This window comes from Sinocyclocheilus anshuiensis, unplaced genomic scaffold (genome assembly GCF_001515605.1).
Source record: "Sinocyclocheilus anshuiensis isolate Anshui unplaced genomic scaffold, SAMN03320099.WGS_v1.1 scaffold579, whole genome shotgun sequence".
Lineage (NCBI taxonomy): Eukaryota > Metazoa > Chordata > Actinopteri > Cypriniformes > Cyprinidae > Sinocyclocheilus > Sinocyclocheilus anshuiensis.
In genome coordinates this window covers 1,197,275-1,215,518 of record NW_015551075.1, presented here as the reverse complement: position 1 = coordinate 1,215,518, position 18,244 = coordinate 1,197,275, and the positions used below count along the sequence as shown (strand labels likewise).

Genomic DNA, 18,244 nt, shown 5'->3' with positions numbered 1-18,244 from the left:
CGGGGCATTTTAACGAGTACGAGTACAGGAGCTCAGTATCGGGCCCGATACCGATACTGGTGCATCCCTAGTTACAGCCGAGATGAAGGGAATGAGATTTGGAGGTACCGCACGCCTCACCCAACACCTTCAGGGAATAGCGATGCACGTTCACAGAAACCGACAAGGGTGTCAACTATCACGACAGGGGGTTTCAAAAGAACTTCTTCGATTTTACCAGGAATACTTGAAGATAATCTGTGTAATCTGACATGTTTCAAACTGTGTATTATAACAGTACAAGAGCAACTGCAGTTTCAAGCTGCTGTTCAAGGGTTTTCGTGACTGGAGCAATTACACATATGTGACCCTGAAGCACAAAAGCAGTCTTAAGTCACTGGGGTATATTTGTAGCAATAGCCAAAAATACATTGTATGGGTTAAAATTATAGATTTTTATTTTAAGCAAAAAATCAGTAGGATGTTAATTAAAGATCATGTTCCATGAAGATATTTTGTAAATTTCCTACTGTAAATATATTAAAACAATTTTTGATTAGTAATATGCATTGCTAAGAACTTAATTTGGACAACTTTAAAGACAACTTTAAAGGCAATTTTCTCAATATTTAGATTTTTTTTGCACCCTCAGATTCCAGATTTTCAAATAGTTGTATCTCGGCCAAATATAGTCCTATCCTAACAAACCATACATCAATGGAAAGCTTATTTATTCAGCCTTCAGATTATGTACAAATCTCAATTTCGAAAAATTTACCCTTATGAGTGGTTTTTTGGTCCAGGGTCACATATAGATGTTCACGACAACATGTCCAAGCAAAACACACCTTCTGTCAGCGCAGACGTCCGGCAGTTCTCAGGTTTGAGAGGACTTCGCAGGAGATTTAGAGAGAGATTTTATTTGACAATGCATCAAAGCTTCTGTCCCTGGCAGTGAGACTGAAACAAAGCCTGCATGCACTTATACTGTATAAGACACGTTCGAGTGTTAACTGCAGACCTGTCGTATCAGGCACGGTATTAAAGTTCCCTCATTCAGACCTTAGAATAGCACCACAATACAATAACCAGCCATTCTTTTCTTTCTTATGCTGTACAGCTATAGTCCATCCACATGTCCAGTATCTACTGTATCTTGTAGGAGTGGAATAATGTCACAGTAGGAGTAATTTTATATAGTAGATACGTTTTATATGTCAGATACACTAGCCATAGGCGGAGGGTGAACCAACTCCAGGGTAAGGCTAAAAGCAGCCAAATGTATTAAACATCATAAACCCGTCTTTTTAGGAAAGAACCAGACATGGGTGTCATGTAGGCTAAAAAAAAATGTTTAATGGGACTGAATTTGTATTTAACGTGATTACAATTTAATAAAAACTTTAGAAATTGATAATTATATAACGTTTCCTTTCCACGGCTATTCAAACAGCGAATAAATTATATATAGAAAGTGACATTATCACTAACATTGATCTATGCGAGTTTAAGCACCCTCAAAAAAAAAATAAAACTATGGTTATAATCACTGAAGCTGTATACACTGTTAAATGAATCTCTTACTTACATTGTATGTACATCTGCGCTTTGTTGTTTATGATGAGAGAATTCGCAAGAGTCCGGAATTCAGTCAGCGCGCACTCAACAAAACTGATGAGATTGAACGATGACTCATCTGAACGCTTCTGATTGGCCATTGCATTCCTAAGCGCAACACAATTGTGTGTGATTGGTTAAAATGCGCAACACTGTAAAAACGCCTAAAATGAAATATGGTGCAACATGAGCAGATCTTAATTTAATGCCGCAATCGAAACGGTCTATTCATATTCACTCTTTTAGCAACAGACGTAATAGATTTAATTTGTTTGTGCATGGGCATTTTTGTCCAATTTAGTGGCATTTTTGCCCCAAGTCCCCATGGCCAGGGGAAGGCTAAGCACACGCTCCGCCTATGACATAGCGTTTAAAGATTTGGGGTCAGTAAGATTTTTAATGTTTTGGAAGTCTCTAGGATGCATTAATTTGATCACAAATAAAGTAAAACGGCAACAGTGTGAAATATTGAAAACAACTTTTCTATTTGAATATATTTTAAAATGTAATTTATGGCAAACCTCTTTTTTCAGCATTCTTTTATGAACAGAAATTTCAAAACAGCATTTATTTGCTAAAAATGTTTTGTTACATTATAAATGTCTTTACTGTCACTTTTTGATCACTTTAATGCATCCTTGCTGAATAAAATGTATACATTTTTCTTTCTTTCAATCAATCAATCAATCAAAATTGAACAACCACAAAAACTGGAAATGTTGCTGGAGACGGGCTCATTTAAAATTAAAACTAATTCTCTGCCAGCGGGAGGCGCTTTTAGAGTGATAAAACTAGCGGTTTCTCCAGTAATGGCTGTAATCAAAGCAGCTCCGCTCATGAATGCTACTTTATCAGATCAAATGAAAATGCCATCGAAACTTTTCTGAAGACAGTCAATTCCCTTCAGAGATACATTCATATAAAACACCCGCGCCGTGTTATGATTTTTAAACGTGCAGTGCTCATGTTTATTCAACGAAGTCAAACAGCACAAATAAATAAATGTAGGAAACACTGGTAATGTATATCGAAATATCGGAAATGTGTTTAAAAATCATATCACCGTTATTGAAAAAAATTATATAGCTATACATATTGATATTGAATTATTGTCCAGCCCTAAGTGTGTATCTCGATTAAGTCTGGGAAAGCGACTTGGAAACCTTGCCAAGATGTAAGCTACAAACTAACAAAAAAAAAAAACAACATCTACAATATATTATACTTATGAAATGTTTCCTAACATATTTATCTTATAAATATCCTATAAAATCAATCCAAAACAACCTGATCATTTAAATTTTATGAGTGTTATTTTTCTGTAACAAAAACAAGGATTTATTTTTTTAATAAATGAAAAATCAAATACATGGCAGCCAGAGTTGTTAATGTTAAACTAGAAGTATTACAAATAATTTTCAGCAATTGAAATAAATAAAAAAATACAAATATTGTATGAAAAATGTAACTTTAGGAAAAATTTGTAATATTGCCTTAGCAACTAACTGAAATAAGCTTAAATACGTAATTTACTGAAACTGTAATATTGAATAGATTTGATAGCTATATAGAAATAAAAAATAGAAAAGCACAAACTTACTAAAACTACAATTTATATAACTGAAAGTATAAAAATGAAAGTTAAATCAAAATACTTTAACAGTACATAAATAATACTAAAATAAGACTGCTGACAGCTTCAAACTTGAATACATTTACACTAAATATAACACCCTCGCTTATACAACAGTGATGAAAAGCAGCATTTGACAAATATTCCACAACACAAAAATAAACCTAAAACCAGTTTTAAACCTGTTCATTTACATGAACCAAAACAAACGTTTCCAACGCTATGTGAGAGCAGTAAAGCTGCGTGTTAATTGCTGTAAAAACGGCTTGTTACTTGAAAAGTGAAGACTATTTTAAAAACAGCTGAACTAAAGTCACACTTCTGAAAAGGATCAATTTAGTAGTGCCACTGCTTTTTAAATTTAAAAATACATTAAATAAAGGTATAAATATATTAACCATGTCCACTGATAGCCATATAGATATAGAGATACTACAGTATAAACGGTATATCAATCTCCTTTGTTAACACTTCTAACATTGTTAAAACCATCTAGGTTGCAGAACTAGATGAAAACCATAACATTTTGCATACCGGCAATTCTCCAAACATGCAAAAAACATATGCAAATCATGTCTGCTGTCCAAATTCAAACCTCAATTTTCATTTCATTACTCGGCGTCTAGAACCACTTTCAATTTCAAGCAAAAAAAAACAAATGACTACAGCTGTGAGACACTTGAAAGCCATCGCCTGAACTCCTGAAAGGAAGGCAAATGGCTCACTTTGAGCACTTTCTAGCTCAGCGTGGTGAAACACAAGTCACTTCCCACTTTATAAAACTCTAGTAGTTTCCAAAAGAAGCGAAAATAAACTGCTAAAATGGAAAAGAGGAGGTAAGGGAACAAAGCTTGAGAGAAGCTGGCATGAAGGCTAGATGAGGTTTACAGGATGTAATTGTGGTTCTCTGTGTCGACTCGACTTGTTCAGATTCCTGTTTTATGAGTGATGAGGCCATTCTGAGCTTCCTGATGTTCCTGCTAGCAGTTCCTGCTGGGTGGGTACCGCAGTGTATGTGTACAGCTTCAGGCTGTTAGTGGTTTGATCCTACATGCCAACAAACCAGCCGAAGCCCATTCATAGATCATCTTAAGCATAATGCACACAAAAATGGAGAACAATGATGCATAAAAATTCAGATCATGCACACTATCGGTCAAACGTTTAAGGTCAGCAAGCTTTTGTTTTTGAAAGAAGTCTCTTATGCTCACCAAGGCTGCATTTTTGATCAAAAACATAGTAAAAACTATGTAAAAACTAAGAAATATTAATACAATTAAATTAGCCGTTTTCTATTTGAATATATTTTAATATGTAATTTATTTCTGTGATCAAATATGAATTTGCAGCATCATTACTCCAGTCTTCTGTGTAGGCATGGGCCGGTATGAGATTCTGACGGTATGATAACCTTAGATAAAAATATCACAGTTTCACGGTATTGCGATTACATCTCTAAAATATGTTATTTTTAAATGTCTGGGTAAAAAAAAACTTAAAAAAAAAAACATTTTATTTTTAAGAAACATATAGAACATTTTGGAACAGTAAACATGTCAGGCTAAATAATTAGAATAAACAATTAAATTCTTCTTAATTAAATGCAGTCACTTAAGTGAGCCTAAACCTGCAGCTCAATAATCAAAAATATAATCAAAACATAATTTCTGTAAAAACAAAAATAAAAAAATGAATAAACAGATGCAGTCATTAAACCTGCAGCTCAACAAGGTTTTTGGAGACATGCTCACTTTCTACACATTCATCTTTCAGTCCAAGTTATGATGCAGGAATGTGTTCACCTTTCCCGGATTAAGTTTGGAACGGTGAAGTACGAGGATGTGTGCACATACACACATAAGGAAAGAGAGAGCGCAAGTGTCACACACACACACACAAAGAGAGAGAGCGCGTGTGACACACACACACACACACACACACACACACACACGGTCTCTCCGTACAACAGTTTGTTTTTTAAATGTCGTGACTTTGAACAGATGTAAACAATGGCAGGAGGCTTAAAATTATAGAAGTGATACCAGCTAAATTTAATTATTGTACTAAATCATGACACAGATATATAGTTTATGTTCGACCTGGAAGTATTTATTTAGCGATCGGAGCTAAAACGTCATCTGTACGGAACACCGTTGTGTACGGAACATGGTTAGTCTACGTTGCCCGAAAAATTCCCATACGACAGACTTCGTCTTTTTTGACGGGGGAAAAAGTTCCAGGGATTCATCTCCTTCGGCCATCCCACACACAGGTGACTCTGACCGCTCGCACCAACCGGAGGGGCTGAGGGGGAGTGTGACTCGTTACGCTCTACGCTGCACACAACTGAGGGAGTCCTGCACTTTCAGTCTTTGACGACACGTAAAAAAACTGTGCATACCGCAGGAACGGTATAACGGGAAATTTTAGTGGTTTGGAAACCGTGACTTTTCCAAACCGCGGTATACCCTGAAACCGGTTATCGTCCCATGCCTACTTCTGTGTCACATGATACTTCAGAAATCAGTCTAATATGCTGATTTGCTGCTCAAGAAATATTTCTGATTATTATCAATGATGAAAACAGTTGTGCTGCTTAATACATACATAATACATATGTTAACGTACATTTTTCAGGTTTCATGAAAAGAAAATTCAAAAGAAAAGCAATTATTTGAAATAAACTTTTACAGCATTAAACATTGGTAGCACTAGTTAACTTAATTCAGTCCCATTAGTTAATGTTAGTTAATGCATTAACTAACATTAAATAACAATGAGAAATACATTTGCTACAGTATTTATTAAATTTGTTAACTTTAGTTAATAAAATATAATTGTTCATTGTTAATTCATGTTAGCTCAAGTCCATTACGTAATATGAATAGATGCAACTTATGTTTTTAATCATGTATTAGTACATTCTGAAATTAATTTTATGCAGTAATGATAGAATGGTATGTTAATGTTAGTTGTAGTTAACTACATTACTAATAAATGGATCATTGAAAAGCATTATCCAAAATTAGATAGATAGATAAGATAGATAAGATAGATAAATGATAGAATTAAGTCCATAAAAAACATTTGTTATCTAAACTAAAATGTAAAATTAAATATAAAAAAGTATTTTCTCAAATTTTCATTTAGGTCAACTTGATCTACTAAAATAAAACAAACTATAAAAACAAGCAAATAAAAACAAAATTACTAACACTTCAACTTAACTTAAAATGAAAACAGAAAATATATAAAAAAATAATAATAAAAAAAAATTAATAAAGACTATAATAGCATCTCAATGATACTAAAATAACACTGTAGTGCATCTAGAAGAGTCTGCATTCACATGCAATGCATTCTGGTCCACAGATTTTTGGATCTTACCTCGGGAAGGCATCAAAACAGTAGGTTTTGCGGGTGTCGGGAAAGGCCACACGCAAGCCGGACATGAGGGGAGAGTGGAGGATCACTGCCGCGCACTCGTACCGGGCCGCCAGGTCCACCGTCGGCACCGTCCCTATGCTCTGCCCATACAGGATGATGTTTTCCGGAGTCACTCCATACCTTCAGATTGACAAAGAGAGAGAAGAAATTAAAAACAGCTGTAAATCATTACATACCATATCAGCACTTCAAGCATGGTACAAATCTGTCATCCTCTCATCAGTGTGGGTTAAATTACATCAATGCAACGATGCTCCGATCGATCGGCCGGAGATCGGTATCGGCCGATAATCACATTTTATGACTCGATCGGTACTCACTACACTTGGCCGATCTCACGAACCGATCGCAATTTGATGACGTCAACGCGTGACGATGTACATGATGCGTGGGGACGTAAATGATGTGGCGCCGCAGTCATGTCATCGCCGGTGTGGAAATGCTATGACGTTTCGAGAAACAATGAAAAATTTGCTATTTGTCGTGTATGTTTTGCATGATGATATGATGAATGGTTCATTTTTAACAGCAGATTCAGTGACGCTAGAGCTGATCTGCGCCTCACTGCACACGTCTGCGGCGCGTTACGGCTCCACGGGAACCGGAGCTGATGGCGGCCGCTCTAATGCTTGTGTTTATCAGCCAGCCGCGGCATGTTTGCGGTTTCCCCAAAATGACATCGAAAATGTTCTTCCTTCAGAAATACAGTGATATAAAAACACCCACGCCTCGTTTTGATTTTTAAACGTGCAGTACGTGCTCATGTTTATTCAACTAAGCCTTTTGGAAAATCGGACAGTTTTTATATTGTGGCGAGCGCCACAAATAAATAAATGTATGGGAAACACATCCCACAGCACAACCACCTGAGCCCAACTTCAGTCTACTCACCACCTTTACTGTAACTGCGTTTGTAGCCGGCGCCATAGCCAGACTGATAAACAAACACAGACCGGAAGTAAACTTCGGGCCAGGCGCATGCGCCCGATGAAACAGTCTATATAAAGCTTGAAGCATCAGAATCGGTATCAGTATCGGCCGATCATCATGACAAGAAATCGGTACTCCGTATTGGCTGCAAAAATCCTGATCGGAGCATCCCTAATGCAAACAGCTCATGCCGTTTACTTTGAATTGCATGTGTGTCTATAGCAACATTACAATTTGTGGCAAAATATATTTTCATCATGGCATATTATTAGATAATCCAACTGGACAAAATGGCATGTTAGGTCAAGAACAGAGAACTCGCAGGCTCCATAAAACAACTAAGTGAGTCCCTGAGCTAGTGAACACAAGACTGAAGCTTTATTTGACACTTTAAGATGCGCTCAAAGGAAAGGCTAAAGAGGGCGAGTGAGAAGTCAAGACATAGATGGAGAAAGGAAGGAAAAAATGCACTGGTAATGCTCTTCAGGTTTTTGTTCTCCAACTTTCCTGGGCAGCTTTGCAGTCGGGTCTGACACCTGATCAGAAGTGGCGGCTCTAAGGTGTGCGCCAGGGTCACTGACAGAAAGCAAACATGTTTGAAGTCTGACCTCAGATCAGACTATTTCAGGTTTTTACCAGAGGCTTGCCCAGAGCCGAGTGAGATGTCTCAAATGCACACGCAGCGGTACAAAGTGTCCCGCGGAGAGCGCTGGCTACACGAGCCTCTTTGAACTCGACTAGCTTTGGCGAGATTTTATCAGGTAACGGAACATGAAGTCTCCTTCTCCGTTTTCCACACAGACAGATATTACAGGGTGAAAAGAGGAGACAGAGAGCGCTCTTGTAAATAAACAACCACCCATGTGACCAAGCTGATAGATACTGTGAAATTCAGGCTTGACAATCAAGTTTTTAGAGATCTGGATCTGGAGATGGAGAGGAGAGGGAAAACACATCACTGAGGTAATTAATCTCCATCAACAACAATCCATATTGAGAGTCAGCTTACAGTTAGGAAAATTTGTTTGTGAACCGTTTTGAATAAACTGGATTTTTTTTTACACGCATGATTTAAAACTGAAACCTTATTTAAAGAAATGGTTCCCCCAAAAATGAAAGTCGTCAAGTCAATGACAGTCACACTTCAAAAATTACCAGAATTTTTTTTTTTAAAAGATATGATACATATGGACTTGTCATATGACATGATTCTGCATGAGGCACAGACTATAATTTTAAATGTTATTCACCAAAATTTTCATTTTCAAATTATTGTTTTCATACAAAATGGTCCGTAAGTTCAACTTTAAGTTAAATAAAATAATAATAATAATAATAATAATAGTAGTAGTAGTAATGCATTGAAAATAAATAATAAATAATTATAAATTACTACTAATAATAATTTGTTATTATTATTATTATTAAGTTAAAAGGGGAACAATTTATCAATAAAAATGGTAACACTTTATAAATAACCTTCCAGACCAAAAGTCATTTCAGGTTCTACTGGCAAAAAAAAAAAAAGAAGAGGATGGACAGGAAAACTTTCCGAATGGAACTATAATAACTCAGAACTGAACTTTATGAGTGCAGAACTTTAAACATTTCAAAACACTTACTACTCCCTAGGAGTAAGTGTCCTACAAAGATCAATGCAAGGGCATGTCATGGAGTCTTCAGAGAACATACAAACATGCTGAGACTGAGTCCCACTAGAGGATCTTCCAGTCATACTCTTCATTTACAAAGTTTTTTGGGGATCAGAGACAATCTGAGTGCTCAAGCTTCTCTCAAAGGATCTGCTGGATCTCTTATCTCTTGATAATTCACCGATGCACCAAGATCCAAGCAAAGCATGGCACAGGAAGTTACTCACAGGAGGTTACAGAAGACAAGAACAACATACTGCTGTCCATCTTACAACTTGCAGAAGACCACCAAGATATTAAAAAACACCACCACAGCGATGCTGTGTGAAAGGAGAGGACAAAAGTTGAACTTTCTGGTGAAAAGTACATGCTGTTATGTTTAGAGAAAAACACTACATACCACAAAACTCCACAGCAGAATGTCAAGCTGTAATAACTCAAACAATCATCGGTAATTCAACATAACAATGACCCAAAACACAAGGTTATACAACAACTACATCACGGAAACAGGAAATGGCATTTTTCTGAAGGCTCAGATGAAAACAGAAACACTTGGAGAAGGAGGTTAGATGGATATCGGGATACCTGCATGAGTCAAAGATTAGTATGGATTAGGGTTGTGATGGTGAGGAAATTTTTCCACCGGGTAATCGATGTGTGATAACACCGGTAATACCGGTATCACCGTGGGGTGGGGTTTGTTGGGGTTTTCCATCTTTTCCTTGCTTTCCTTTGCTTTTAAATGGCTGATAAATAGGGCTGGGCGATATAGCTAAAACATGTATCAACGATATAATATTTCATATCGTTCGGTATCGATAATTATTGACATTTTTTATAACCTTTTTAAAAAAAGAGCAATAGAATTTTTTATTTATTTAACCACTGTATTTTTAAATTAACCCAATTTATTGAGACAAACAACTAATATTTTTTTTGTTTTAACAGTCAAACACACAATACAAATTAAACAAATATCTAATTTCTAATGTTTTATATGTCGATTAAATAGGACTTAAGGAAACTTTTGGCTTGTCTCCCGAGGCCACAGGAGGGCGCAATGAGCAAAATAATGCAGCACGTCAACGCAGGGAAATAACTGTCTATAAAAAAAACGTGCATTACGTCTAAATTAACTCATAAATCAAATATAATTTCGTAAATTGCATAAACAATTATGAACAAAACAGCATCATGTATTTACGCATTGCTTAATACAAAGAGCCGAATCGCCCATCACGGAAATTGCATTTAAAAACATATGAGATGCAGTGAAAAGGAATAAACCTCTACAAGTTCGCGACGTGTTTTCTAAAAGTTTAAACTGCTTTAACTTTGCATGGCTACATCTCTTGTGTGAGACACGAGTGCAGCAGTCATATTTGTCCTTCTAAATGCGCTGAATATGCATCTGTGTGAATGGCTTGGTTTCGGTTTTCACCTAATCAAGATCTTCTCCGCATTGAGCTTCTATATTTCTCTAATATTTTGAATGCATAACACAGCAGCGGCGCATCTCGTGGGCTAGACTACTAAAATATTAAAATGCAACAACGTCACTTACATCATTATCACCGCAACTTGTGTGCCACTGATGACGCTCCCTGACACACTCCTAACATTCAAATGCAAATGTTTATTTTAAATTCGACTAATATTATAATTTTTTATTCACAATCTCCTCATTACAGGCAGGCACAGCACTCAATTCAGCATGTGTTCGTGTTAGCATAGCACGTGCCTATATCCTGCACTATATCGAACAATTTTTTATATCGTTATCAAAAAAGGTGTACCGTTGATAAATATCGATACCGTTTTATCGCCCAGGCCTACTTATAAATACCTGTGCGAATTAGCGTCAATTTGGCGTCAATTGTTTGAATGGACAACAACAAGATGGACAACTCACTTATATTAAACATAGAAATTTTGTTAACAAACCGAATAAAAATACACCATGCTATAGGCCTAATATAAATAAATAACTTGCACAAAGTTTAAATATATGTAAAAAAAATAAAATAACAAACATAGAACATTTATTAGCAAAATGAATAAGAAAGCTTGGAGGCACGGCATACACCTTGATGTAAAGGTGTGCAGTGATGTAACCATGTTGCGCATAACACCGGTAACACCGTCAACACAGACTACCGCAGTAAGCCTAGTATGGATGGGAAAATTGGTTTGGAAAGGGAACCAGGCCAAAACAAACCAATCAGAGGGTCTTTTCAAGCCTCAATATGCTTCCCGTCACTCATGCGAGTTAATTTTCTGGAAGGAGAAAACCCCTTTGATTCAACGTGCCGGGAAATTAATTATTCTTATTGGATATCAAATATCATTTCAGAGAGATCCAAATGTTGATGGTGAGATAGCAAGAACAAGGGTGTAATGATACCTCAAGGATCTGCCAAAACAAATCCATTTCCACATACTGAGAAAACATCAGAGATTGATCCGAAATCAAGCTCTGAAAAGAGGGAAAACTCTCAGAGCCAGGACAAACTCTCTGCGTCTAGCACAAGCATCCCCTTTTTTCCTATGTGGAAAACTACTGAAAACACAAGCATGTCGAAAACACACAAGTCGATGCAAATGCTGTGTTTCCTTAGCCTGAATTAAGGCAATGAGAAATGGCTTGTCCAAACAAGCACCGGGGTCCGATTCCATGGAACAGCTGGAACGAAAAGCAAATGTCAGTGTTTATAGCCAAAGCGGCACAAACAGCTACGCACACAAACCATTCGCCGTGTTTTTCTGAGCTGAAACAATATGAGAACCTGAGAGAGACTGGGAAAGATGCGTGTTTTTGTGTGTGTATGCTAATCTGAGGAAAAATAAGAGGCCTCTGTGATCATGCACAGGAAGAACGGCGCGCACACACAGTAGTCTGTTTTGTGAAGCCGCCTTTCTGCCAAAGCAAACATTTAAAGATGGATTTTTGGGCTGAAATTCACATGCTGTTGCCAACCTGAAAGGTTTACCCCGAAAATAAGGCTCGCTGTGAATGCCCTGCTGGCTTCTCAATGGAAACAGATGCATGTCTATGCCTTACAAATTCTTAAGTAATCCATATGCATATGAATTATGGATATGCAAATGATATCTCAAGTAAGCACTGATGTGTGTAATAGAGTAGCAGCGCTGTTTACTTGCAGGAGTCGTCTAATGTCATCCTATAGAATGCACAAATCCTATTGACGGCTATTCAAAAGTTGCATATTCCGGTGAAAATTGTTTGCAAGAAACTTTTTAGAGGGCTCTTGACAAGAACGGACTGTCAAAAATGGTTTAGGTGAAAAGAGTTTCCACTTTCAGTTTGAACAAGCAAAGTACTTCATGCTAGAAAGTAGAAACTCATTGTCACGTGCAAACCTGCAACATTAAAGATACTGTAGATGCAGTGTCAGCTGTTCGTTATTTTGCACCAGACAGAATAGAGTGCAACAATCGCTTCCAGAAGTAAAAGTCCCATTCATTTTCTCTATTGAGGAATAGATTTTTAACGATAACTTGTAACCCATTAAAGACAGACCTGGTGTGAGCTATGAGGTTGTTAATCGGTGGTATATGGTTTGTTAAAGTCATCAGCTTGCATTATTTCATCTTATTTTTAAAATAACAGCATAATTCCTAGTAGAAAAACTACATTACCAACGATTCTGCAAAGAAATCGCCACCATTCAGTTGAAACGAGACAAGCAAATCATGCCATATATATGCATATTTTACAATAAATGTAAAATGTGTTTTCTATACATGCAATCAACATCTTTAAATCAAAAGTTTTTCAGTCATTTGCAATGATTCATTGGAGTTCTTTCCCCCATTAAAGATGTTAAGAACAGTCTCGTGCCTTTGCCTTTTTGTCTGATATACAAGTAATTCATATCAAGGTCTGTAATGTTGTGGTTCACCTCATAACTGGTTGGTTTGCTTCATGCCAATAACAAACAACACAAAGTCTTTTTTTAAATCCTTATAGGAAAAATGAATGAGAAAAATACTTCTGGAAACAGGCCATTTAAAATGTAGGCGGGCACTGTTGCACTATTATATACTTTTTGATATATACTGAGTATTTACACGTTTTTAACCTAAATGACCCATGTTGTTTTCAGAGTACATCACAGCAGCATCCAGTTGTTATTTTAATAAGTGAAACTGTTAGCCAATCATAGCAGTGGGTGTTTACTTGCGAGTCTTGAATGTGCCCCATCTATATATATAAATCACACAACATATTAAGTGAACCTCAGAGAACATTATAAAATAATTTAAAATCTTGTTGTTTTGGTTGCAAGAATCAGCTTAAGCATCCAAACAAGGACTTGAGGCACGAGGTGACCAGAGTCAGCAGAAGTTCAAACTTTATGAACTGCCCTGCACTTGACCAACAGAGTAAACACTGACCTCACTGACCCATCTTGAAAATAGCAAAAGAGATGAGAGTCATTATGTGAACAAAGTTTCAGAATGTGCACTACAAACAACAACTAAAATAGTTAACAAATTGGTGTTAATTTGCTGCTAAAATCCTCATTAACATGGCTTCCCAGCTGTGCAGGATTAGAAGACTTCATGCATCTTCATCCACATGCCATTTTTTCTCTGCAATAACTGAATGTCACACGGATGTGGTTCAGTGTTCTTGGCTGTGGGTGAAAAGATCATTTTAATTAGCCGGCATTACTGATAATACCTTGAGTTTTGTCCATAACTCATTTTCAGGCAATTCATTAGCTGTCATCGCACAAACACTTTAAGTCTGTTGCACTGCGAGAAGAATCCAAAGCAGTTCAACACTTTGTTCACTTTCTTCAACACCAGTTAAAATTCAGGGGCATTTGTTTAGCCCCTACTGAACAGAGCAGACAAGATTTTAAGACTTTATTCACATCATGCATGATATTGGATCAGCTCCAAATCCAAGTGAGCTACACAGAATTTTAAAACATCATAGGTGTGCAAAGAAAGCAATCCAATGATGCATTACAAGCCACCTATAATGCAGTGCAACACGGATAAAGTGAGAGAGATGATCATAAACATTCAGTACTAAACTACTGATAATGATCAAATACTGAAAGCAACTCAATGGTAATGCCAAACACTATTGGAATCAATTGAAGTCGAGTCTCCAAGTGCAATGCACTTGAGAAGTGCTATTTGTATGATAGACAGTAGGGTCGTGCCGATAGACGATAGTATCGTGTATCGACGATAGACAGAGATATCACCTGTGGCTGATGCCTTTGACGACAGCAAGACGATTATTATTATCATTATAGTTCTAACCAATCACACACGATTATGCTGAGCTTATGAATGCAATGGCCAGTCAGAGGCGTTCAGATGAGTCATCACTGAAACAGCGGAGTTCTGTTGTTCAGCGCGCGCTGACTGAATTCTGACTCGCGAATTCTCATTATAAACAATAAAGTGCAGATGTAAGTATAAGAGATTTATTCATCATATAGTGTAGATTCACTGAGTTTAACGGGAGTGTTTTTAAAGTGCATAAACTCGCGCTAGACTGAGCTTGTGATGATGTTCTTTGCTTGTTTTCTGTAGCTGCTTTTTGAATACCTGAGGAAATGTAAGCATTATAATTAGTAATTAAGATGTTTCTATTAATTTGTTATCATGTTAAATACAAATTCTGTCATATTAAAAACATTAGGCTTCTTTTAGGCCTTACGCTGGAGTTGGTTCACTTTCTCACAATGAAACTAAGCTAAATAATTACATAAATTAGCACGATAATATCGTGTATCGGCGATCTCACAGGCTGATGATAGGACGATATGAAAATTGAGCATATCGCCCAACACTAATAGACAGTTGTCGCCTAGTAGAGCATTCCACATCAATTACAGTTAGGATACTGCCTATATAGGCAGCAGACAGCAAAGCGGCTCATTTGGTTTTATAGCAGAACTACTGAATACTAAGTAGCAAGTCACAAAACCTGACATTAGTTTCATTCTATCCAACATGCCAATCCTACTTGCAATTACAAATAATCCTCCGAAAACATAATTCCCCCAATTTACACCAAAGACTCTGTCAGAGCAAGTTATTCTGTATGCTCAAGAAAGCAAATGCATCCACGTAAAATGTTCAGTGAATGTCTGGTAAGCAACTTGCATGCTTTCACCTGTCTGTGTGCTGGGAGTAAGAAACGGCTGTTTTAAGAGGATGTCCTCTGACCTCACGTGCCTCTTTAAAGAGAGACTCCAAGTGTAAAACGTTACGGCACGGTTTCATTTACTGCATGGAGACAAGCTCCTAAAGCACTTTAAAATCCTTTTACTGCTTTTCTGTGCAGTCAGGAGTGACCTGCCAACACCAGATTACCCCAGGTTCATGAGATTACTTCTCTCAATGCAGGAGTCAAACACCACATGGATATAATCAAATGCAAAAGCACTCTACCAAATCTGAATGAGGGTACATGACAATCTCTTTAAGCTTTAAAACACAAACGCATATGAAAGATCTAAAGAAAGATTTCACCACTATGGTCCATCACTGAATGGTGCTCATCTTCATGCAAGCAATGTCAATCAATTCAAGTCAGTTCAGGTGGAACAAACACTAGCTTCTATTTATTTCTCAATAGCTCAATATCCTACTGAACTTTAAAAATGGCAGTAAAGTGGATCATATCAGATGGATACAATGGCTAATTTATTATTTAATTGGGAACTGAATGGATTGAGAAAAGTTAACCAGAATGGAGACAGGTGGTTGAAAGGGAGGAGTTGAAAAAGAAAAGTGCTTGGTGATCAGGAAAGCCAAAGAAGGACATTAATATCAGAGGAGACACAAGTTACATTTTGATTAAAAATAAATTGAATGGTGCACAATTGGGCCAGAATCAAAGGATAATTTTCATTAGCCTGCTATAGTGTCTTCAACAAGCTTCCAAGGGGAGACACAGGATGACTTCAAAGCATTTAAATAATTAACCCTCTTAATAACCACTGTTTTGGTAACACTTTATTTAGACATTTGGTTGTCTATAATTGGCGCTTTTCCACTGCATGGTACGGCTCGGCTCAGTTTGCGTTTCCACTGCAGTTTAGTACTGCTTTAGAGTGGGCGGGATTGCAGACATGTCGTTACAGTTGCACTGCCTCTACCTCCTGAAAAACTTTTTCATTCCACGTCGTCCCATCAAACTCTCGCTGGATCTGTTCCTCGGCTATCAACGAGAGGAACGTCTGTACTTCCTCAACAGACCACGAAAAAGCCATTATTTTGTTGTTTAAAAATAGTTGCGCTCGATCGAAACTGTTGTGTGCTTTCAAATAAAAGTTGCGTTCGATCCTTGCTGGCTGTGATGATTTAATCTAGCGGGTCTCGTGTCGCAAGTTGGTGACGATTCTCTCTGGTAAATCAGTGATCAGCAGGGTTTACACATCACATTTTGGTAATGGTACGGCTCGCTTGGAACCTCAACCGAGGTGGTACTGAAAAAAGTACCAGGAACCAGGTACTGTACACAGTGGAAAACCCCCCAAAAGCAAGCCGTGCCGTACCATGCAGTGGAAAAGCGCAGTAAGTAACTTTGCAACTATGTCATTAATAGACTATCTGCTTAATATCTGCAAACATTTTATTTTGATGGTGCACAAACAGACATTCTACTTACTATGAATAACTTCGCAAGCATGACTTTTTCTACTACTAACCCTAAATTTAACAGTCTACTAATACTCTAGTAAGAGTTAGTTGGTGTGTATTTGCAAAGCTAGTTATAGTCAACAATGTCTAAAGGGGACCATCAAAATTAATGTAACCATTGCTTTACTGAAGATACAGTTCTTGAAACTTCTGGAATCACAAAATGAATCTTGGCTAATTCAATACATCAATAATCCCAGTTTGTCATCCATACACTCTAAAAAATGCTGGGTTGTTTTAGGGCTGGACGATATGGCCAAAATTTATATCACGATATATTTATTAATTTCAGTCGATACGATATAATTCCGATATCGATATGAACACTATTTAAAAAAGCCTTGCAAAAACTGCCAAGAACGCCCCACAACAGATGTCTGTGCATACAAACTTATGAAAAATGAATTTAGTGTCACATGATCTTCAGAAATCATTCTAATATGCTGATTTGCTGATTATCAATATTTAAAACCGTTGAGTACAATCTTTTTTCAGGGTTCTTTGATGAATAGAAAGATCCAAAGATCAGCATTTATCTGAAATAAAAAGCTTTTGTCACATTATACACTATTCCATTCAGTATAATCTTTATTATTTTTTTTGGGAAAGAAATTATAGAAATTAATACTTTTATTTAGCAAGGATGCTTAAAATTGATCAAAAGTGATGATAAAGGCATTTATAATGTTACAAAAGATTTCTATTTCAGATAAATAGTGGTCATATCGATATCGGAATTATATCGTATCGACCGAAATTAAGAAATATATCGTGATATCAATTTTGGCCATATCGTCCAGCCCTACCTCGGGTACTCGAGTGTTATGCCAAGATCCAGACTACAGTATATATAAGACACCTGCCTGAGTCTGCAGGTGTAATAAGCATGCAGTCGGTGACAGATTCGCATTCACAGAATTGTGAAGGACTACAAGAAAGGAAGGAACCAAAAGTAAAAGGATCAGTGGAGAGAGATGAACGGTGGTAAAAACTGTGTAGGTGTGAAAAGCAGAGGACGAGTCAGATTTTATGGTTGCTATGTCTGTCACACAAACCCAGGGCAGTTAAAAATTAGTCCATGCTTCACTGCAGAGCACACTTGCTTCCTTTCCTGCTCTCAAACCATGTCTCTGTATGACTCTGATGTCTTTGCCTTACTAGCAGTTTCTCAGTCATAAGCCTCAGTGACAGACTAGTAGAAGAATCAGATGGAGGCGCAGCTGCTCATCTCAGCAGGTGAGCATTAACAGTTCCAGCGGCTCAACTCTCTCCTGCGTTAGTTAGC

The 18,244-nt window shown here is 37.1% G+C and overlaps 1 protein-coding gene across 1 annotated transcript in view; it reads right to left on the bottom strand.

Annotated features, from left to right (window-relative positions):
• Window positions 1-18,244, bottom strand: part of LOC107662262 (protein ABHD17C-like) — a 46,537-nt gene that overhangs the window by 14,546 nt on the left and 13,747 nt on the right. Inside the window, exon 2 of the mRNA XM_016452216.1 lies at window positions 6,617-6,796. Within this exon, the coding sequence (XP_016307702.1) occupies window positions 6,617-6,796 (180 nt within the window). The remainder of the gene's footprint in view (window positions 1-6,616; window positions 6,797-18,244) is intronic.